Source organism: Ictidomys tridecemlineatus, chromosome 5 (assembly GCF_052094955.1).
Source record: "Ictidomys tridecemlineatus isolate mIctTri1 chromosome 5, mIctTri1.hap1, whole genome shotgun sequence".
Lineage (NCBI taxonomy): Eukaryota > Metazoa > Chordata > Mammalia > Rodentia > Sciuridae > Ictidomys > Ictidomys tridecemlineatus.
In genome coordinates this window covers 122190731-122214936 of record NC_135481.1, presented here as the reverse complement: position 1 = coordinate 122214936, position 24206 = coordinate 122190731, and the positions used below count along the sequence as shown (strand labels likewise).

At 44.4% G+C, this 24206-nt stretch overlaps 1 protein-coding gene across 1 annotated transcript in view; it reads left to right on the top strand.

Moving 5' to 3' along the window:
• Cdc42bpb (CDC42 binding protein kinase beta) overlaps window positions 1-24206 on the top strand; it is a 91222-nt gene that overhangs the window by 14577 nt on the left and 52439 nt on the right. Inside the window, exon 2 of the mRNA XM_078050957.1 lies at window positions 22976-23067. Coding sequence (XP_077907083.1) covers window positions 22976-23067 — 92 coding nt within the window. The remainder of the gene's footprint in view (window positions 1-22975; window positions 23068-24206) is intronic.

Below are 24206 nucleotides of genomic sequence, written 5' to 3'. Positions count from 1 at the left end.
CCTTACACATGCAAGGCATGTGCTCTACCAGAGCCACAACCCCAGCCCACTATGCAGCCTTTTAATGTTTTTTTTTTTTTTTTTTTGTGCTGGGGATTGAACCAAAGGCCTTGTTCATGCAAGGCAAGCACTCTAGCAAATGAGCTATATCCTCAGCCCTTATAATCATTTTTAATAAAAGTGGTAATAATAGGTAATATTCTCTATTCAAATTTAAATAATTTGTTATGGAAAATTTTAAATACATTAAAAAGTGGATGCTGTAGGATAATTTTTGAAGCTGAACCCTCAGTTTCAACAATTTTTAACTCATGATCCCTTGTATTTCATTTTAATCCTCCCATTTCCAAAGAGAATTGTTTTGTTTGTTTGCAGTGTTGGGTTGAATGAACCCAAGGCCTCAACCATTCTAGGCAAGTGTTCCACCACTGAGCTACCAAAAAGGATTATTTTCAGGAAATCCCAGACATCTGTCATCTCATTTGTAACTATTTCAATGTATACTCCAGGAAGATGAAACTTTTTAAAAAATCATAGCCATCATAATATTATGACATTGAAATAACCAATTCCTTAGTATCATTCAATATTTGTTTGTTGTTTGAATTTCCTTCTGTTAAAGTCGATCTCTTCTGTAAGAGCCAAACAGAGTCTGCACTTGGCATCTGGATTGTGTGCCTCCCACATTTCCTTTACTCCCCTTTGCTGCTTTTTCACCTGTTTGCAATTTTTTAAGGAATGCAGATCATTTGTCTTGTCTTGCTCACATTGTAACTGCTAGTGTTTTCTGAGCTGGACAGACTGGGCCTTTGACAAGTCATTTCTGTACTATTGGCCTATTATACCTTGTGGGATATTTAGGATTAAGTTGAATTAAAAGAGGCAGGGTAGATTCTCTATGAGTACCTGTGGGGCTCCAGAGCCTGAATGGTGTCCGTGTGGGTCCTTTGGGACTGAGGGTTGGATTAATCTGTTATCACCTCTCTTCTGGCTCCTGTGTTGGGTCAGGGCTCCTGAGCTTAACCATGGAGCCACCTCCTCCTTGGCCAATACATCCAATTGGCATTTTTTTTTTTTAAATGGTCCTGGGATTTGAACCCAGAGTTTTGAGCATGCTGGCAAGCACTCTACCACTGAGCCACCCCACCTACCCTTGCAATGAATCTGAAGGGTAGATTCATGTTGGTTGAACCTGGAGAAGGACCAGTGTGGTATGCACGTAGGGACGTTCTGTACAGTACGGGGATTGTAATCAAGGTACACTTGTACTAGAAGTCTTATTTTTCTTGAAGCCTTTGTTTAAAGAGTAGCACTTTTGACAGCTCTTTTTGGTGTGTAGAAGCAAATGCAGTCTTCATAAAGAGCCTTATCACATTATCACAGCAGAAAATCAGCTTCATGTTCTTTCCTTTTCCTCAAGCCACATGTGGCTCATTCTACTTTTGCTCTTAGTTGCATTGTATATGGGGAGCCTGCCCCTTTTTTGATTGTTTTCCCCATTGTGTTGTCTAGGAGTGTCTCCTCACCCTGTGGTATGTATCCTTGGTATAGGGCACTGGGGCAATGGACGCTGGGCCCTCAGGGTATCCAAGCAGGTCCTCCATCTTCTGGAGAGGCCTGTGAGCTACAGGGAATAGAAATAAAAAGCCACCCACCCAGGGTTCAGCATGCTTCTCTCACTAGGGGAATAAAAAGGTGGCCTCCCTCAGGTGACATTTGACTGAGTTAGTGGATGAAGGGCTGGCGTAGAGTAGGCTGCAGGGTCCACCACTGGAGAGAGGTGCATGGTGGTGGGGATTCTGGTTGGGTTCCAGGGACCTGAGCATGGGAAGGGTAAGAGGTGAGAGCACGTCTCAGAAGGCATGGACAGGGCCAGGCGTGGGCAGCATGCCTGTAATCCCAGCAGCTCAGGAGGCTGAGGCAGAAGGATCGTGAATTCAAAGCCAGCCTCAGCAAAAATGAGGTGCTAAGCAACTCAGTGAGACCCCTGTCTATAAATAAAATTCAAAATGGGGCTGGGGATGTGGCTCAGTGGTCGAGTACCCCTGTGTTCAATCCCTGATCCACCCCCCTGCCCAAAAAAAAAAAAAAAAAAAAAAAAAGACATGGAGAAGATCCAGGAAATAGAAGGAGGAGCAGACAGCTGGGCTCTATGCCTTGCTCCAGATTCCATTAGACCAGGCTTTTCTGAAAGGGTCTAGTACTGGAAAAGGAGCATGTACTATGCATTATTCTGCAGAACTTCAGAAAAATCCCACAGCCAGTTCTGTGTCCTCCAAGGTATGTTCCTGGAGTTGCTTCCCTCTCTTCATCTCTAGACCATGTATCCCAGTCTGGCTCCCCAAATACCTCCCCTTGTCTAGCTGGGACCTTACAAGGCAGGCATACCCCACAGGACACCTGGAGACGTGTATTCAGGTATCTTGCTCTGAGTGGTATCACTCTGCCTCTTGGAATTTTGGAGAACTGTATGTGCAATGTGGAGGTCTGGGATCTTGGCTGGGTCAGCTCATTGGTGCCAGGTAAACCCAGGGTGTATTGGAGGAACCAGTGGACAGGCCCTAGAGGGGTGGGATGGGAACTGCCCGCAGAGCCTTTCCTCTTCTTCTTGGTGTTGGCCAGGTGCTCACTGATAGGTATTAGGGCAGCATGCTGGGATCCTCCTGTTTCATGGAGTCATCACAGACACTGAAGAGTGTTTGGCAGGCCTTTATTCTATAGCATGTTCAGCTTTGTGAGACTATTCCAAGGGACAGTCCTCTAGGGTTTGCATCAGTGGGGATGGGAGGAGATTGTAGCCAGGTGGATGTGGGACTGCCAACTGCATTGGGGGATGATTGGCCAAACCTCATCCCCTTTCTGAGGCAGCAGAGGGGACTTGGGTAATGAGAGAAATGTGTGTAGTACTGTCTAGTCCTGGCTGTAGCAGCACTGATGCTGCCCTGTGGACACTGGGAGACATCATGCTCCTTGCGTGGAGCTCCAGCATCCTGGTCTGTGGCATGTGTCTTAGAAACTTCCCGGCTCTGCAGGTTGTGTATACAATATAATAGCTGTTCCTTGGAGACTCTTTGAGGTCCACATTAGCAAGGACTTAGCTATTTAAATGTGCTCTTGAACTTTGTGGTTTTTATTTGAACTTAAGGAACAAATTGATACTCATCTGTGTGTGTGAGCTCACGTACATCCAGCTCTGATGTTTTTCCTTGCTGGCTCTTGGAGAGGTTAGAGGTCTATAGGCAAATGAGGCCATGCAGATGCTGTGCTCCTGAAGGCCCCACCCCACCCCCACCCCAAGCTGCTTCCTGCTGGGCACCTGGGGAAGGACATAGGGACATAATGTACAGTACCGGGATTGTAATCAAGGTACACTTATACTAGAAGTCTTATTTTTCTTGAAGCCTTTGTTTAAGGAGTAGCACTTTTGACAGCTCTTTTTGGTGTCAAAAAAAAAATGCAGTCTTCATAAAGCTATATGTCCTTTTAAAATATGTTAAGCAGGGACTGGGGCTGTAGTTCAGTGGTAGAGCACTTGCCTAGCATGTGTGAGGCACTGGGTTGGATCCTTAGCACGTATAAAAAGAAAGGCATGCTGTCCATCTACAACTACCAAAATAAATAAGTAAATGAAAATTTAAAAAAATATGTTAAATATTGGCCAAGCTTTCACTAAAATTGTGTTCGTTATTTGGAAAGCTCTTTTCATTTGCCTGGTTTTCAGTGTCTCATTTCCAGGCATCTGGTAGGGAGAGAGAGCTCTCAGTTCATTAAGTGCTATATGAAATCAAAATAACACTTTGAAAGGTCTGACGTAAAAACATCCTTCTTTTTTCCTATTTGTGCATGTGTTTATTTGGGGGATGGCAGACTAAGAGAAAAAGAGAGCAGGACACTTACTCTATTTGTCTGCTTAGTGTCTTGATAATTTTACCTTTTAGTTTCATTTCCTTTATGCTGACATTTTTATATTACTAAGAAAATATCAAGCACGGAGGGTTTTACTTATTTAAGAAAGGTATCCTAGAAACGCATAGGTTCAGTTGGATAATGTGACATTACATTTAATGTGGTAGAGACTGACGCACAGTCTGGGCAAATTAAATTTTAATTTTTTTAAGTTGAGGCTTAAACAAATAGCATTTAAAAAGTGTACATGCCTCTTTCTCAAAAAAGGTAGATTTTTCTGTAGGTTAAGTGCTTTGAAAATGACTTTTTTCTTGGCCAGGTGTGGTGCACAACTTGAATCCCAACTACTTTGATAGTCTGAGGCAGGAGGATCAAGAGTTTGAGGCTAGCTAGGACAACTTAGTGAGACCCTGTCTTCAATAACAAGGTTGGGTATTTAGCTCAGTGGTAGAAAACTGTGCTAGGGGTTCAGTCCCCAGTATTACCAAAAAAAAAAAAAAAAAAAAGGAACAAGAAAAAAAAGGACATTTTTCCACCTTGAATTTTATTATGCTGGGAGACCCTAGAGGTCTGCCCCCAGGGGCTGACCTGGTGACAGCAGTCAAGGTAACAGTGGCCTGGGTGGGCATGTGAAGGGAAACAGGGCAGGGCTGTTCCTTATTTCTGCTCTTGGAAAGAAGCTTAGTCTTCCCTCCCAGCTGTATGCTTGGTGATTGGTTAAGAAGAAGCACCTGGAAGCCGGTTAGATATGGGGCTGTGAATCACTGTTTTTATTCTTACCTCCATGTCTGGCCACTGCTATTCCCTGTAGCTTCAGGTGTCTGGCAGTGGATTAGATTCTAGCAGGTTCATACAATTTTGGAAGAAAATTTTTTTTCTCCTCCATGCACTTATTTCTTATACAGAAACACAGAGCTAGTCACTAAACACAGTAAAAGCTTGGAGTTTTTGGTTAAAAGAAGAATTTCTATTAAATGATTGCTTTTATATACTATAGTATATTAGCTGTCCAGTTCAGAAAGTTTGTCAGGCAGACGTAGATAATTCACTGTTGGGCTCTGGGCACTTACTAAGAACATTGGTGAAGATTGGTACATGCAGGTTTAGCAGCTTAGACTTTCTGTTGATCCCCGGGATATAAGCTAGAATTTTTAAAAATAACCAGCATAAACTTGTTTTTCTTTTTATTAGTGTTTTCTAGTTGAATGGATTTTTTTTAAAGTCATGTTAAGCGAGAATTCAAATTTATATTCATATTGAAGCTTCTGCCCCATATGTGTGGGTCACAATCCCCAATCATGAGGCAGAGGGGAGGAAGTTGGAGAAGCATCTTGGGAGTACAGGGTCTCTCTTCATTCAAGTGAGGTCCGTGTTTGAGTGATTGCAGAAGGCAGCCCCTAAGCTCTGAGGATAGGAGTCCTGAATTCCTGAAAGGCAAAAGTGAATTCTGAGAGGCTGAGAGAATCCTGAGAGGCAAAAGTGGAAGGAAGACAGATGGGGAGGTGCAGGCCTGCCTAGAGGCATGTTGTCTCAGCTCATAGCAGCGTGGGGCGGGCAAGAGCAGAGGCCATGCATCTGCTGAGTGTCCTGTAGACAGATGTGTGTCCCCAGAGCAGCTTCTCCAGTGGTCTTTGAGCAAGCAGCAGCACAGAGTCCCCTGGGATGATGGCAGCATCACAGTGGTCCCACCTTGTAGCCTTGCTTTCCTCTACTTCCTCAGGTGATCTCTCAGTGGCCCTTTATCCTAGGACCAGTCCTGATAGTTCTACACCCAGAGCTTGCTCCTAGCCCTTATGTCTGTTTCTTCATTTCAGTGAGATCTTTTAAATGTCTTTAATATATTTTGAATAAATGACTGAAAGAATTATGTTTCCAAGCAGGTCCCATTGTGACACCTACCTTCTGCCCCAGTGGTAAGATCTGCTGTGACCCATACCACATGTGTCTGGGTTGTTGTTTTAGGAGTTTTGGGGGTGTGTGTGTATGTATGTTGGTAGTAGGGGTTGAACTTAGGGGTGCCTGGCTTCTAGGATTATATGTGTGTGCCACTGTGCCTGGTAGATGTCTGGGTTTTTGTTGTTGGTGTTGTCTTTTCACTTTCTTAATGGTGTTTTTTGGACATTTTTTTTCCACATTTAGTAATTTTAGTTCAAAAACAAATGTTTTTGGTTTTGATGCAGCCTGACTTGTCTGTTATTTTTTTGTTCATGCTTTTGGATTTGTATGTTTTCTTCTGAGAGTCTCCAGTTTCAGGTCTTCATTTTATGTAAATGTTTCTAGTTGGACATGAAGCAGGGTCCATGACTCTAGCATATAGCTGCCCTTGTGTCCTCATGCCGCTTGTTGAGGAGACAGCTCTTCACTGTGGAATTACCTATGGACCGTGTCTGGTTTTTGTGCTTTGAGCACTGGAATTGTGCAGTGCTGTGTCTGATTTCCTTGGTTTCGTACCACACTCCCAGACATGGCCAACCCTGTTGTGCATGACTTGAGTTTGTTCTTGCTTTCTCAGGTGTGGTGATAGTGGTTGTCGTGAGAGCACCACAGAGCGTCTGTTCTTCTGTTGGTGAACTTCTGGGTTCTTTGCAGTTTCTGACCACAGGTGCAGAGCTGTTGTGGACAGTCCTGTGTATATCTTTTTTGGAGACACATTCACGCCTCCTCTTGGTGTTGCCTGGGACAGAGCTCCTAGGTCCTAGGCACACCTGTGGTAGCCCCCAAGCTGCCTCCATAGATGTGGAAATGGAAGGTTGTCAGGCGTCATGTTTAGAGGAGAAACTGGATTACCAGTTTTCAAAGGACATGAACCATGCGGTTCACCTAAACTGAAAGGACACTGACTGCCATTGTCAGGTCCTCAGAAGATTAGCTCAAAATGAGAGGTGGCCATTGTTCTACTATGTAGAAAATACTTTGCTTCTCTGAATTCATAACAATGGCATACAAACATCTTTGATAATAGACTATCTAGTCGGAAGTTAAGGACAACATGAAAAATAGTTAATTTTGGGGGGCAGGTACTAGGGATTGAATCCAGGATCACTCAACCACTGAAACATATCATATCCCCAGCCCTTTTTTGAATTTTGAGCCAGTGTTTCACTGAGTTGCTTAGGGGCTTGTTAAGTGGCTAAGGCTGGCTTGAACTCTTGGTCCTCCTGCCTCAGCCTCTCAAACTGCTGGGATTACAGTGTGTGCTACTGTGCCCAGTTGTAAAATTCTTGATATTACAATAAAAATCATATATGTATATGAAACAAATAACAAAAGGGTAAAAATACTATGTGTTATGAACTTGGGCCTGTGTTCCTCAGCTGGCTTAATTTTCAGAAAGGGATGGTATCTGTCCTGCATGTTTTGGAGATTGTACATGACATCCTTGGCATAGTGTAGGTGTTCAGAAAGTGGTAGCTGCCATCAGCAAAGGGGTGGGTTTGATGCTTATACATAAAAGAGTAAAAAGCAGATTTTATTAAGTCAAAGTCCTGCTTTCTCATGCCTGTCAGACAAGAAGGGCCTTGTTATAAATTTGGATTAACCCTAACTAGTGGGTATACATTTTTGATTATCAAAGTTTCTCTGGATTACTGAAATGAAGATTGCCCTGGAATCATATTAATTTGCTGATGCTTTGAGAACTGGTACTTTACTGTTATTCTTGATTGAGGGTCTTTAGTAAATGCCATGTTATCAGTGATTTGTCATAAGTCCTGTGACTACTGTCCACTAGAAACATGTTAGCAAGTCTCCAGTCCCAGAGTGAGAAACAGGAAGAGAGGCAGTCTTATTCTGCAATGGATCTCCAGTGGCCAAAGCCTAGAGCTCGTCTATCCTCCATCTAGCAGCAGAGACCTCTCTACGCAAGGCACTGTGGGAGGAAGAGCTGCAAATGGTTCTCTTCCTTTAGGTTCCAGCCTTCTGATGTGGGGGACTTCTCTATGTATATTTGGATGGCCCAGCCTCTTGCTGGGAGGCAGGGAGGAGGTCATTCTTCATTTCTCATCCATTCCCTCGCAGAGGCCAACCTCCTTTCCCACATTGCTCTTCTAGAGATGGGGCCTGTCCCCCATTGGTGCTGCCTGCTGTTTTGGGGAACAGTCTGTAATGATGCTTTATGCCTTTAAAAGAACTGTGTAGAATGTGGGGGAAACTGGTCAGTCACCACAATTCCAGTTATCTAGTTCCCAAACAAGATTTGGAATTGTAGAGAGTCATCTCTTTAGCGTTGCTGCCATCCTATTTTGCTGAACTAGTGAGAGTCCCGACTCCACTATAAGATCCAGAATGCCTCCATTTAGGGTTCTGTGAAATCTGTGTATTACCAAAATATGTACGTATCATCCTAGTAGTTGGCTTAGTAACATTGTGTGTTTATAAATATATATATATTTTTAATCAAAATTAGCTTGTTTGGGCTGGGGTTGTGGCTCAGTGGTGGTGCACTTGCCTAGCGTGTGTGAGGCACTGGGTTTGAGACTCAGCACCACATATAAATAAATAAACCCATTGACAACTAATTAAGAAAATGTTTATTAAAAAAATTAACTTTTATTCAAAGTAATGAAAGTTAAGAAAATGGGAGAAAAAATAGTGAGTAGAACCATTGATTTATACCAAATAAAAAATTGGCTGTATCTGTGTGTGTAGTTCCTATTCTACTGGTGTCCGGAAACCAGCTACTCACTAAAGAACTTCCTGCTGTGGGAGCCAGGAACCACGGCAGGTGAGCTGTGCCTAGAGAGGCACCATCTGCTCACAAGCCCTCACAGGCAGATTGAGGGCCATCAGGGTTCCCCTTAAGGAGGTGGCTATGTTCTGCTGATGGCCTTTTGAAGTTTGTTTGAAACCCTAGAATTTGATGTGATGGTTTATTGTTGGCATCTAGGTACATGGAAATGAGCTGCTTGTTACTGTGATCTGTCACAACTCACTTGGTTGGGTGAGTTGGCTAGTCTGATGTTGTCTGTGTTGGCCAGGTTAGGAATGAACTGACTTTGCCTCTATTCTAAGACCAATGCCTTGGTTTTTTTTTTAAAAACAAACATTTGGTGAAAATGCTTGCAAGCCTCTCATCTGTACTTTGTGGGTCTTGCCTTCTCAGTATTGGAGATTGAACTCAGGCCTCTCACTTGCTAGGCAAGCCTTCTACTGCTAAGCTACATCCCGATCAACACCCCTGCCCTTTTTAAATTTTATTTTGAGACAATCTTGCTAAATTGCCAATGCTGTCCTCTAACTTGGTGGTGATCTTCCTGCCTTAGCCTCCTTGGTAGCTGAGATTATAGGTGTGTGCCGTTGCAAAAACACTTTGTGTTTTTTGCAGTAAACTTTATAATTGTCTCCCCTTGCTGCCCTCACTCCATCCTCTCAGTCTCAAATTCAGTCTAATCAGACTTTTGTCTCTCCACATCCTTCAAAACTGCTGCTTTTGTCAAGTTTCCATGGCAGAAACCAGTAGGTCTCAGTCCCTACTTGCCTTCAAGAAGGAGCCCCCCACCTTCCTGGTTCCTTCTTCTCTCTGGTGTCAGACACCCCAGGTTTCAGTCCTTGGTCTCTCCTATCTCTACTGACTCCCTGGGTGACTCTGGCTCCTGACCTCAGCCCTACTGTATACTGTACCTAGGCTTCTTTGGGGAATCCACACTTGCAGATTCCCTCCCCATCCCAGCTGTGGCTAACTCCACACTCCTGGTCACTCAGACCAGTGCACTGGGTAGTTGTCACACTGCATGGCCAGTTGTGCAGCATACCTAGGGGTTCTACCTTTCAAATACAGGTGGTCTGCCCATTCTCACCACGTCCATGGTTTTTGTCCCTACAGGGCAACTGGCAGTATGTGTCCCGCTCTGCCCCCCCCCATGTCATCCCACATCCCCACCTTTTCTGTTAGCTGCAAGGCTAACTCCTTCCTATGCAATCTATGTGTTCCTTCCATTTAATGTTTCTTCTCCGTCTTTACTGAAATGTGAACTCTTTGCAAGTGTTTGCTCACAGGTCTATCCCCACTACCTGGAACAGTTCCTGGCAAAACTAAATACTGGTTTAGTTGATTCATGAATATTCAACATCTGTAAGTGAGGCTTTCTGGCTGGCACCTTTTGATTAGGTAGGTAGTAAGTAGTTATTGAATCGGTGACACCCATTATTTTAATGCTGTACTGCAGTTTGCAAAGTGTTTTTATTTATTATCGAATTGGTCATGTGTTCACCCAACACAGACTTCAGTCAGTATACCACACCCCATGTCAGCTCCCTGAGAGGTACAGATGCTCTCCCTGTATCTGCCATGTGGCTGCCTGATTGGCTTCTTCAGACTCTGTGGTTCCCTTCTTCCTACCTTCGCTTGTGCTGCTCTTTCCTGAGCCATCCCCTTAGAAACACATCCCGCCCCCCCCCAGCACCACCCCCAATGCAGTAAAAAGACTCCAAGCCTGGTTTGAAAAGCTGTATCCTCACAAAGCTTTTCCTCCTCTCTCTCTCCTCCGCATTCCCCTTTAAAAAAAAAAAAACTCTCCTCCTGCTTATTTCTTTTTTTTTTTAAAGAGAGAGTGAGAGAGGAGAGAGAGAGAGAATTTTTTTTTAATATTTATTTTTTAGTTCTCAGCGGACACAACATCTTTGTTGGTATGTGGTGCTGAGGATCGAACCTGGGCCGCATGCATGCCAGGCGAGCGCGCTACCGCCTGAGCCACATCCCCAGCCCTGCTTATTTCTCTTCTGTCTTTTTAAAACAGCTTTATGGGGATAAAATTCCCATGCCATAAAATGCACTCCTGAGGCTGACTCCTTAGAGATGCTCTGGTGTTCGTCTGGCTCCCAATCTGCTCTGCTTCTGCCCTCTGCTAACCTGGGTGGGTCTGGTATGGGAGCCCTGGGAGCTTTCCTCAGTGACTGTGGGCTAAACTAACTCGGCACAGGAGCCTGCTCCTCAGCTCCAGTGTTGAAGAAAGCAGGGCCCGGGTCCTTGGGTCATTATTGAGTGACGCTTCCTGGAAGAAGGCGACTGCAGGCATCTCCAGGTTCGTCCCCAGAGCTTGACCTACTGGACTGTGATTCCAGATGATACATTTCTTCTTGATTGTTGAATTTGAAGGGTGATGTAGGTGAAGAGGGCTAGGGAGATTTGTGGTTTGGAGAAAAACTAGAAAGATTATTGAAAGGCCTTAGAAAGTTAAACAGTGTTGGAAAAAACAAGGACTTCATCCTAAAAATTTTAGTGAAAGAAACAGTCAAGATGCCATATTAAATTATGATGTTTCTTGCTGAGTTATATTTTAGCATGGCCTACATTAGAGGGTACAGAAACCTGGGACTTTTTTCCTTGTATCTGTCCTTGCTGGTGTAATCCTGTTGTCCCCAAAGCAGAATGTAGCTTAGAAGATTCAGGGAGGCTGGAAATGGCTTTTCTGGCGAGGCTTGGTACCCTCTCGGTAGGTAGTGGGCACTATGTTCCTTGCCACTCCTGCCAAGTGCCTTTCTAGGAGCATCCTGACCGCCCACGGCGCTAGGAGAAGGGCCCAGGGCCCACATTATTCACATCCTCCTGGGGCCAAGCAGCTCTGTGCAATGGGGTCTCAGGGCCTTACTTGTCTTACTGGCAGATGGGGAGCGTATTCAGTGCACACGCTGATTCCTGGCTCCATTTGCTGGCAGCCCAGCGGCTCTGGGTCTTTTGGTACACATGTGTGGGAAATGTTCCACATCCAGGTGTCACTGTTTCTTTTTTGTGCACTGCTGAGGCTTGTTTTGGACCTGTCTCATTAAAATGAGGTCAAACAAACAATAGAGAATTAAAACTCTTAAATCTAAAATTCTACTTACTATAGGGGAAAATGGGCATTTTTTCAAAAGTTACCCCATTTTCCCCCAAACAGTGGGGTAACAGACCCTTCTGTGTTCTTCCACCCATGGCTTCAGTGACTGCACTTTACTTCTGCCCAACTGTGAGGAGAAGCCTGTGAGCAAGGCTAGGAAGTAGGCAGCAGTGGCAGAGATGTGACTTTCAGTGACCTTTCATGTTCCAAATTTACAAAGAACAAGGAAAGTAGCCACCTGTGTGGAAATGTGATGGTGGGTGGAATGATCAGATGCTCCTGCCACTCCCTTAGAACCCTCACCCCAGATGCAGGTCACCTTCACACTCTGAGCCTGTGGGAAGGCAGTAGAAATGCTGATTTAGGTAGGGATCAGAGACAGCCTGCCCCTGATCTAGCCCACTGGAGGTGCCATGCTCACTGTAGCCCTGCTGCCCAAGGGCTGCTCTTCAACAATGGCCACCCCTAGGGCCCACCCACATAGGGCCCTTTCAGGGTATGCCGTGTCAGTTCTTATGTGGTGCTTACGTGTCCACTGTGTTGTGACCTGCCTGGAGGTGCTTGTTTATAACCAGGGCACCTTCTTTGGTGAATTGGCTGGATTCTGTGGTATGTTTGTTTACTTATTGTCAAATGTGACATATTTACTAACATAACTGCTCAGACAAAATGTGACCCAGTAATCCTTGAGAGCTTACTATGTTGGACAGAGCTGAACACTTTGTGGGGCTCACCTAGCTGAGTACACCCAGTGAGATCCTTGAGGTGCAGGCTGTTTGTTGCTCCAGCTTGCAGGTGAGGAGACAACCTCAGAGAGGCCAGGTAAGTATGCTGCATGCTCAATGATGGAGTGGCTCTAGCCCCTGCTGCACAGGATGTACCTTCCATTCAGTAGTGGTGATCTTGGGTAGCTCTGTTCCTCACCCAGAGTTTCTCAAATGTGAGTGTGTGTCTGGCTGACACTGAGGGTCTGTTAAACACAGCCTTCCTGGGGTCCAGTGCCATAGGTCCCAAGAAGGATAAGGAGATTCACCTTCTCCCAAGTTCCCAGGTGTTGCTGCCTCCACTGCTCTGAATTTGGGCATTCCATTTCTAAAACCACCCCCTTATACTCAGGGCAGTTGTACCTGCCTGACTTTTGGCAGCATATCATGTGGCTGGCTGACAGGAAGATGCTGCCAGTGGAGCAGCCTGACTTCTAAGTTCAAGTGACCTGCTGGGTGGGATACACTGTAGGTCTGCCACATTTGGTCTGGGGAACCTAGAGTGAAATAGATGTTGTAAAAACACCATAATAATAATTATTTAAACCTTCTCTAAGCTCTTCAGCCACTGGCTAACTAGCACTTATTCTTTACTTCTGATTTTCCTTTTTCTTACATTTAGGATGTAGGTAGACAGGATGCTCCTAGTGGCTCGCAAAAGAGGTGGCCTGGAAGCTGGCCACATTATTGTGTAGCAACAAGAAGAGTGGGGTCCTTGTGATAAAGCCTTTGCAGCATTTCTGTGACTTGAATGATGCCATTGGCTCTGTCCTTCAAGTCACTGTCATACACTTGGAATGTGTTTGTGTGTGAGTACACATACATAATACATGTACATATTTTTTAAATTTTTTTGTGGTGTTGGGGGGTTAAACCCAGGGCCTTACACATGCTAGGCAAGTGCTCTACCCTCAGCCCTGCAATAAATTTTAAACTAAAACGTGTTTCTGTTCACAGCAGCAGGGGACCTGGCTTTATATTGTGAAGGTTATGTTGCTTTGCATAGGCTCTTTGCTTTGCCAAAGGACTTCCAGAGGGCAGTGCTGCATATGGTTCCCAGGAGTACTGGGAACTGCTTCCTGTTTGACTGGGGGCTTCAAGTGGGGACAGACCACCTTCCAACAGGATGACAGAACACCTCAGAGTGATAGGCAGAGGTGAGGCCATAGGATTTTATTCTGGTAATGACAGAGCAAGCCCACAAATGGGAAAGAATGGAGAAACATTCAATGTGTCTGGTTTGAGAGAAGGCAAAGAGGAAATCAGGCATTCCCAGCCCCTGTAGTCTTGAGACAAGTGTAAGTGAGGCTTATGGTATCCCCATCCTCCCGCCATAGCCTCAGCTTGGAATGAAGGTTTCCTAGTCTGGCATTGGCTGGGTGCAGCCTCCCTTCCCTGGCTGTTGTACTTTCACTGCCTGATCTGAACCCCACTTGGCTTCTGTCTCAGAATATCATTAAAGGGATTTCTTTTCAGTCTTCTAAAATCTCATGTTGTATTCAGTTAAAATTTAATGTCTGTCCTTATAAGCATTATAGTTCTGCCATCTGCCTGAGTGGGAGAGTTTGAACTTAGAGAGCTTTGCTAGATGCTTCTGGAAGAGTCCATTTTCTCCAACTTGTGGTTCCTGATGACACATTCGTGACTACCTGGCTGCTTGTGATGGAGAGTGCTGTCAATTCGTAAAACATCTTAGTTATTGAAACAAGAGAACTTGTTTTTTTAATTTGAGCACATTTTCCAGAAACTTTATGTAGGTTAACACACACTGGATGTGTTTTGGAACTGTAAATTCATTCTAAAATGGGTCTGTGGAGTACTTGCTTTTCCTTCTCAGGCTGGCCAAGAACTTGACCCTCAGCCTGTGCTCATAGGAGCCTTAGCTGTACATTCAGCAAGGTGAACCTGTCCACTTCATTTTACTGCCGGCTGTGTTCCCTGGCCAGCCCCTGGTGCTGTTCTGGCCTTAATCTCTCTGCAGAAGGATCCAGCACAGGACCAGGCAAGTGTGGGTCCTTGCTGCCTATTGCCAGTTGAGGCCTGACTAAGTCCTCTCTAGGTCCCCCCCACCCCAGTTGCCCTATGCTCTAGTCAACCCTGCGGTTACTGCTTTGAGCAGTTTTCAACATGCTCTCTTAAAGGGACCAGAGCAGGAGTGACTGTTGAAAGGGGAAGTATTCTCACGTGTGGGAGCCATTGAGTGAAGTTTACTTTTGTCCCTCTTGCCCTCTGCATGACAGTGGCCTTTAGGGCCCCTGGTTCTTTTTTAAAATTCTTTAAATTTTTTTTTTAGTTGAGATGGACACAATACCTTTACGTTTTTGTTGATTTTTATGTGGTGCTGAAGATCGAACCCAGTGCCTCACACGTGCTAGGCGAGCACTGTGCCATGAGCCCCAGCCCAGCTCCTAGGGCTCCTGATCTTCATGGTAAATGTGTTATTTGTACCAGATAATCTTTAAGACTGTTTCCAAGTCTAAATGTATTGATGTGACTACAAAGCTGCTGAGGCAAGAACTGAAGAGACAGGGGTGGGAGGAACAGTCCAGCCAAATCCAGAGGGAGGCCAACAGCTGGAGCTGGAGAGAGGGAAGTGGGACATCTCTCCTGCCTTCCTGTGGGCTGCTGCCCTGGGACCCAGCCCCAGCCCTCCTTCTTCTGACTATCTTGCCCCCATCCAGCTATTCTACTCTTATTTCCTTTCTTGGTAAACAAGAAGGAGATAAAGGGGTCATCAGTTTCTCATTTCACAGTGATGATTTTCATCAAAAGGTCCTCCTTCCACCTTCACTTCCTGGCAAAGCCTTTCCTGTTTGAAGAGAGTACTAGGTTCTAATTTTCCTTGCAGTTTGGACATTATGTTTGACAGTGGTAACCCTTGAGTGTTGAATTCATTAGATTTTAGGTCATTAAGAGAAGTTCAATGGGGTCTGCGTCATGAAGGTACGGGTTAGGGTTAGGATTAGGTTTAGGGTCAGGGCTACGGTTGAGTTTTTGTTCAACTTTTTGGGGTGAAAACTGTCCCAAGATGTTCAATATATTCTTATAGGAAAAAAACAAGCCCTCCTTGAGGGGAAGGTAGCCTCTTTGTGACAGTTGGTCATTGTGAGCGTTACAGATAGCATACACAGGGGACTGTATTTACTGAGCTCCACCTTCACGCCAGGTGCCTGGGGAGTGGTGGACAACCAGGTGCGGTAGACCTGCCCTCCTGGGACTTATGTCAGTGAGGAAGACAGCCAGAAAAAGATGAGGAAGGTGGTATCTGGGTGTTTCAGAAGGCACCAGATGCTGCACCCGAAGCCTTAGGTAAAGGTTAGTGTCGCAGCCCCACCTACCCCTGCCTGCCTGTGACTGTAGCTGCAAGGTGCCAGCTGACCAGTTTGGCTCTGTTCTGAGCTAAAGAGGGGCCTTGTCTGTCTGGATCCTTAGCATTTGCCTGGTAGATATTTACTAACCCAGTATCATTTCATATTTGTTGATAGAATATGAAGGAGAGTTCATTTTATTCTTTGTAAAATTTAAAATAGTTATGTTTGGTCTTACTTCATAATCTATAAGTTCATTATCACCTTGAGAGTCCAGTTCATGTATTGTAGCTGGGCAGTTTTCTTCAAGCTACCCATAATATTTGTAGTCTTCTCTACCTCCCTGCCCCCACACACAGTGGGGATTAAATTCAAGGTCTCCTGCATATTAGGCAGGCAATGCACCACAGAGCATTGCTTTTTAAAATTTAACTTTATTTTTGAAACAGGGTCTCACTGAATTGCAGAGGTTGGCCTCAGCCTCATGGCCATCTTCCTGCCCCAGCCTTCTAAGTAGCTGGTATTATAGGCAGGAGCCACCACATCCAGCCAAATTGTCTGTATTTTAAGAGAATCTCTGTATAAATGGTATTTAAAATGAGCCCTTAATGATTTTCAATTGTTTCGATTGTTGTGGTTTGCTTTGCATCTGAATGTTTTTAAGAATATGTGCATGACAAGAGATGTTGTACCCCAGTGGGTGTAATTCATAAAATTTTGTAGCATTTGTATTCTGAAGAGCATCCCAGATTCTAGATTTAGGTGATTATCAGCAGACTGAAAAATGGCTTTAGAAAAGATGGACATTGTGTTTCCTTCTTGCATGCCCTTCGGTTGCTCTATAATGCCTCTCCCCTTCCAGCCCTCACCTCTTCCCCACCATGTAAGCTGGTGGTTCAAAAGTGATCTTTTTGTGAAAATACAAGACAGCAGTTCACTATAAAAACAAACAAAAAACCCACTTTGGTCTCTACCTTTGCAGGCACCATAGCAATACCTGTGATGTTTTTACTCCATTACCGCCACCATTACTTGCCATCTCTCTGGGTCTTTCCCAGTTCAGTAAACTGAGTCTCCTTCATTAAAGTGCCTGGGCTGAAAACCCCCCTAGCATCCATCCTGGAGCCAGGGGCATCTGGGCTCAGCCTGGCCCGCAGCCACCTGGTTCTCTGTATACACTTGGCTGGCTTGGCTCTTTCCCCTTCCACCTTTAACCTCTACTGCTTATTTTACAGTTTGCAACAAATAACTTCTTTAAACCCCCCCCCCATGCTTTGAAAAAGTTTCAAACTTAAAGAAAAGTTGCAAATAACGGAACAAAGAGTTCTCATCTCCAGACTTCTGGAGAATGAATTCTGACATTATACTTGCTTGTCCTTGAGGCTTCAGTGTGTTTCCTACAAACAGGGATATTCACATAACCACAATGTGACCACAAAACCAGGAATTTCATATTGATGCTTGTTACTGTGTAGTCTTCAAAGGTGTCAGGCTGGCACTGATTCCTCACACCATCTTGTGTGATCCAAGGATCAGTGCAGGGCCCCTCCTGTGTGACCTTGTCTGTGTCCTGAATTCCATTCTGCATGAACAGCTCCTTAGTCTTTCCTTGGCTTTCATGACCTTGGCACTTGGAAATTGCTGACCAGTCATTTTGGAGCATGTTCCTCCTACATGGAGTTACCTGACATGTAGGAAAGTCACAGAAGTGAAGCTGCATTTTCTTTATTGTGTTCTGTCAGGTGGCGTCAATTTTGCTTTGTCATGTTACTGATGATGGCTGCTCGGTCAATCAGTTTAGGTGGTGTCTGTCAGCTTTTGATGTAGTCACCCTTTTGACTTGTGATTGACAGGTGTTTTGATGAGGTCTACTTTGTGCACCAGATGTTAAAATTTATTGCTTGCTATTAGTACAGACTCCTTTGGGTTGCCAGTGTCCTTTGCTGGGTTGTGATCTATCAGTCAGTGTTTGTTTTGATTTGCCACCACTGAGCTTGTCTGCACAGCAGGGTGCCTCAGGCTCACCTTGTACTTTGCTGACTGGGCTCTGGACTTGCCAGAGGAGCTCTGTTTCCTTCCAAGGAGAAACCAAGACCTGGCACTGGCTGTGCTTGTTGTTGGGATGTTGCTCCTACCAGGCTCTCGACAGATGAGCTAGGGCCATGTGTGTGCACATACCAGTTTATGCTTGTGTGTATTTCTCCTTGTACCTATATATTGCCAACAGTGAGGACACACTCAACCATGCAAATCCCTTATTCATAGCACTGTTCTCTGACAGTGAGGAGTCTAGCTTTTATCACCTATGTGTTTATCTGATCAGGCCTCTATATACACCAGTCTCTCCTCCCCCACCTGGCTTGCTCACCCCCACTTGGCTCTCTGACTCTTGCTTCCTGTTAAACTTGGCCTAGAGAGGATGCTAGAAGGCGCCTGCAAGTCCAGGAGGAGGCAGGTCACAGCTCCCCATTTCTTCTCTCTGACACCTGGCAGCTCCTTATCCTCTCAGCCAAGTTCCTTCTAGTGTTAGGCAGCTGGTTTCGCTTTGAAAGTTTCCCCACACTTGTTGAACAGTGTTGTTACAGTCCCCTCTGGAACCCAGGGTCTGCACTCCTTCTTGATACCCGAGTCCCATCCTTTGCGCTTAGAGACTCTAGGACTGGCCAGTATTGCCCTATCCTCAGGGGCTGAGTTCAGCTTTGTAGGGCCTTTGCCAAGTGTGTACGACCACTTCCTTCACCTCCTCGTCCTGAGGGCAGTGGGTCCTGTGTCTGCTGTCTGAGATCATTTAGTGTGCCCCTTTTCATTTCTTTCAAGGAACTTAGAGTTCTTCATGTTTTCTTTGTTCAGATGTCTGATGTGGTTTCTGTCTGCTGGCTTTTTCCAGCCCAGAGGGCAGGATCACCTTATATCATGTCGACACTGATCAACGGCCTCATTGGAAGCATCCCTATTTGTCCTTTCCACCTGCTGCACCCCATCCATCTTTCTTGGCCAGGCTTATCACCTTTCCTAGTTAGACCTTACGCCCAGTCCCTGTGTCATTAGTGGGTTGGTCTGCCATTGTCACTGTCTCTTCTGGCTTTAGCTACTGCAGTCTTAGTAATACTTAAACGTCAGCACAGTGTTGTCACTGTGACATCAGAAATGTTTGAAAATATCAAGTGTTCTTTAAAAATGATGTTTTTCCCTTAGATTTTTCCTTCTGGGTTCTTCTTTTAGTGCCTCCATTTTTAGAAGTTAGCTTTCATCCATGTGGATTTCCTTTTGCTCGATTTTGTAGTTTATCTTTTTATCTTTGTTATTGAGATTGTTTCCGCTGTTCTCCTCTTTATCAGACTGGCCCTGATAAATCCACTTCTACCAGTTTCAGGGACACTTGTTCAGGACTGTTACAGTGTATAAGCAACAAAAAGTGTTTTGTCAGAAGTATAGGAGAAAAGCTTGACATGGAAAACCAAGTAACTTCAGGGCAATTAATGTGAAAAGAGGAGAGAGGCAAAGAAGGACATCACAGCCCTGGTGCAAGCTACTTTCTGTTGTAACTTCCCTAATCTGTACAGCTGATGAGTCCCTGGAAAGAGCTTTTGCCATTTTGTGGAGGAGGAAGCCTAGTCCCAGAGGAGCAAGTGACTTTTTTCTAAGATGGCACAGCTACAAATGTTACATTTAGGACTCTCTTTTGTCTCCTAATGGAAGCCAGGGTTTTTCCCTAGACCCCACAGTGAGTGTGTCCCCCACCTCCTGCCCAAGTAGGGATAAATAGTCAGACCACTTTCCTAAGACCACTCAGATATGTGCAGATGGTTTAAAGGAAGAATCAAGGCCAGCACTTCTTACCCTACTACAGAGTGCTTTAAACAACAGGTGGCCTAGAGGGTTAGGTATTATAAAAAGCCATGCAGCAGAAAATAGTATTGAATTTGAGATCTTCAAAGGGTTGATAACTTTCTAAGCCTTAATAAAGTGAGAAAGGAACCAACTTAATTTTATTAAAAATAATAATTTCTATAAAGTGAAAACTAGCATAATTGAGGTGAAAAGAGGCTACAACATGGAAGAATAGCATTTTTAGCTATTATGTCTGACAGCTGAAATAAAACGGTCATACAACCATTGAGAAGGTCCAGCTGTGATCATTGAGCAGGTGACGTGGTTTGATGACTGACACAATGGGGCCTACAGCTGGACCTGAGAGAGTGTTAGCCTCTAGGTGTCAAGGAGCTGTATTAGTGGAGGGTGGACAGTGTCAGTGCATGGCGTTGAGGTATGTTTTGGAAGGCAGTTTAGGGACCATAAAATACGTCAGTGCATTTTGGAGACTCCTAGAGCTTCATTCTAACAATTAGTTAAAATAGTAAAAGATCAGTATGAATGAAAATGTTCATTGCATGGGCTGGGGATGTGGCTCAAGTGTAGCGCGCTCACCTTGCATGCATGCAGCCCGGGTTCGATCCTCAGCACCACATACAAAACAAAGATGTTGTGTCTGCCGAGAACTAAGATAAATAAATATTAAAAAATTTCTCTCTCTCTCTCTCTCTCTCTCTCTCATCTCTCTCATCTCTGTCTTTAAAAAAAAAAAAGAAAGAAAGAAAGAAAATGCTCATTGCAAATATATCACCTAAAAAAAATATACACACAAATACAAGAGGTTTTTTTGGTAGGGAGAGGGTGTGTACTGGGGATGGAACCCAGGACCTCTCACATACTAGGCAAGTGCTTTATCACTGAGCAATATCCCCAGACCTTATACTTTATTCTGAGACAGGGTTTTGCTAAGTTACCCAGCTGGCTTTGAACTTGAAATCTTCCTGCCTTCTGCCTCCTAAGAAGCTGAGATTATAGGTATGTGCCAGCTAGAAAAACTAACCAGTTCAGTAGACACTTGATTTAAAATTTTTGGTGTGTCAATTCAGCTCTTGGATCTGTTAAAGTGATTACTGAGTAGTATAAAACATGAAAATCAGGAAAAATAAAAGCAAAATACACACACACACACACAAATAAATAACCAAAACAACCCATGTAAGCGAAGTTCTAGGAGCAAGAACTAGAATGGGAACGTGGCCAGTTAAATTGGTTCATGGCACAGAGATAGATGACTTTTCTTTGATCACTGGATGTCGCTGCCTGGTTTGCATTGTTTAAGCCACAGCTAATAACAAGTTCTGTGAGTCTTGGGGGTTTTGTAGGAAAGTCAGGGTGCTTGCTGGTGGTACCACTGCCACAGGGAGCTTTTCTGCTCCTTGTACCACATGTGGCTTGTGACATATTTGATTGGCATCCTTCTCTTCCCAGGCTCTCTTCTGGTAGAAAAACAAAACAAGTCAGATTTGTTGTGACTATTTTTCTCCACAATGAAATGAAAGGTACGATTGGCTAAAAGACTTATTTCTTTTAGGAATTTTGGGAATGATTATTTTGGGTGATATTTGAAAGAAATAGGGAGAAACTATGGATGACCTTTTAAGTTCTAGCCACTTTTTTTTTTTTTTTTAAATAATCCAGGCCTTATGTGTTCTGTTTTCCTGAGCTCTATGCCAGTAGACATTCATGACAATGGTGGGCCCTGAATTGGTAATTCACCACCAGACAGGCACCAAAAACCTTCCCTTGCTCCTGCTATTGTTGCTGGGGACAGTGAAACTGGTGATGAAGTCTGAGTGGTACTTAGTAATTGTTTAAGGAGAAAAAGATACAGAATTAAATTAATAATGTGGAGCTCAATTAAAAGCCCTGAAAATGTCAGATTGCACATTTTTTGAGTGATAATTTTAGAGACACATGCAATACTAAGAAATAATATTGCATGTGTCTCCATGTACCACACACATTGGCACCCTTCTCTTCCCAGGCTCTCTTCTGGTAGAAAAACAAAACAAGTTAGATTTGTTGTGACTAATTCTATATGACTTGCCCAGTTTTGTTCAATGGTAATATTTTGCAAAACTGAAGTAATGGATAATTTGAAAAAGAAATATATAGAACAAATAGAAGTTAACGTAAAACGTGGATATGAAACCTGAAGGTGAAAATAAAGACAGGTGTAAAAGATGAGGGACAGTGATCAAGACAGTACCGCCTCCAGACCTGGATTGCATGGATTTAGACCTGGCTCTGCCACATACCCTGTTCCTGACCTCTCCATAGGAGTTTCTAGGAACCGTTGAAACAAATTACCGCAAACTACTACAGGGCTTAAAAGGACAGAGATTTTTTTCTTCTCATAGGTCTAGAGGCAGGCAGGCCAATGTTAAGGTGTGGGTAGGCCGTGCTCCCCCTAAAGACTGTAGGGAAGAATCCTGCCCTGTATTGTCCCAGCTCCTGGTGGTCAGCGGTCCTGGACATGAACTATCTTGAGGCTGCCTGCTCTCTACTCTGCCTCCATCTTCACATGGCTTTTCCCCTCCTCTGCCTCTGTGTCCACATTCTCTCTTATTTTTTGGACTTAATGGCCATTCTCTTTGAACATGTGACCCTACCTTAACCTGGCTGTATCTGGAAAGGCCTTATTTTCCCATAAAGTCACAGTTTAGTGGACACTGTTCAACCTAGCACACTGTCACAGACACCTGACTCGGTGTCCTCATTTGTAAAAAATGGATAGTAACAGAACTACTTTCAAGGGATCAGGATAAAGAGTACATGGCCAGTGTAGTAAAGTGCCCAAGCAGTAGACTTGGCTATTAGAGACCCTGCGTGGTTTATTGGGAGCCTTTATAGATACAGGGGATGCTGCTGGCACTTTCAGGCCTGCCGTCATCCTGGAGGTGCCTCCTGTTTCCCAGCTGCTCTGTGGCTTGTGCAATACAGATATGGGGCACTCAGAGCTGCCTCACCTCATGCTCTGTGGCCAGCAGCTGAGTTGTCTCTCAGGACAGACAGGCACACCTGACACACCTGTCAGTTGCTCTCTCAGTGTAAATCCTGGCTTTGACCAGGAAGAAGAACAGATCTTTATAGCGATGGTATTTGTTATAGTAGACTTTGCAGGGTGGTTGCTAATAAATGTTTACGTTAATTAGCATAAACAGACTTTCTAAAACCTTTCACTTATTGAATATTTCAAAAGTAAACACTTTTTGCACTTTTTAAAGTATAACTTGGTATGCCTCAGTTAAGTTATCAGGTTGCCAAATTGTTGACTAAATTATTAATATTATTTTTTTGTTGTTTATAGCCAAACCATTCACGCAACTGGTGAAGGACATGCAGCTTCATCGAGAGGACTTTGAAATAATCAAAGTAATTGGGAGAGGTGCTTTTGGAGAGGTAAGAGAAGCCTCACTAGACGATTTGCCTCTGTGGCCAAGGCAGCAGAGCTCCACTCATATTCTTGGGGACCTATGCATTGATATTTTCTGGAGAGTTCTGAATGGGTAAAATCTGAAAGACAGAATTAAGAAGAGAACAAAGAAGACTGGGTGTGCAGCTCATTATAGAGTGCTTGCCTAGTATATGAGGCCCTGGGTTCCATCCCTAACACTGCAAAAAAAAAAGAAAGAAAGCTTATGATTGGCAAATGACTCTCAATAGTGTTGGGACCATAGTTTCTCTCATTTTGGGGGGAGAGGGATACCAGGGATTGAACTCATGGGCACTGCACCACTGAGCTACATCCCCAGCCCTATTTTTTGTTTTATTTAGAAACAGGGTCCCACTGAGTTGCTTAGTGCCTTGCCATTACTAGGGCTGGCTATGAATTCGAGATCCTCCTGCCTCAGCCTCCTGAGCCATTGGGATTACAGTTGTGCGCCTCCGTGCAACTATGGCAAGGGACCACAGTTTCTTACAGACGTAAATAAGTTTTAAAAAAATCAGTTTTTTTTTTTTTTTAAAGAGAGAGTGAGAGAGGAGAGAGAGAGAGAGAGAATTTTTAATATTTATTTTTTAGTTCTCGGCGGACACAACATCTTTGTTGGTATGTGGTGCTGGGGATCGAACCCGGGTCGCACGCATGCCAGGCGAGCGCGCTACCGCTTGAGCCACATCCCCAGCCCCCCAAAAAATCAGTTTGTTAATTGAGAAATGACTTGGAATTTTCTTTAAAAAGCAAAGAGAGGGAAGTGAGGGCGTCTCTCTGCATCCAGCCTTGCTGAGCAGCTTCCCCTGGTCCCTCCAGGCTTCAGTGCATCTAAGGTCACCTGTTCTGACCTTAGGCTCTACCTGCTTGGGAGCCGCCTGGTGGTTACTGAGGGAACTCCAAACAGGAAAACGATCTGTCTGCTGTCCTGGTGGCAAGAGCACTGACGCCAGACCCTCTGACATTACCGGGAAGTGCTGAGTGGGCAGTGGCAGTTGTTGTGCAGGACTGGATAGTTTCTCGTGTGCAGACATGGAAGAAAGCAAAGCAGTACATAGCGTGGTTGCTGCTTTGCTCTGCAGTATCTCCTATGGCTACAGGGGCTGAA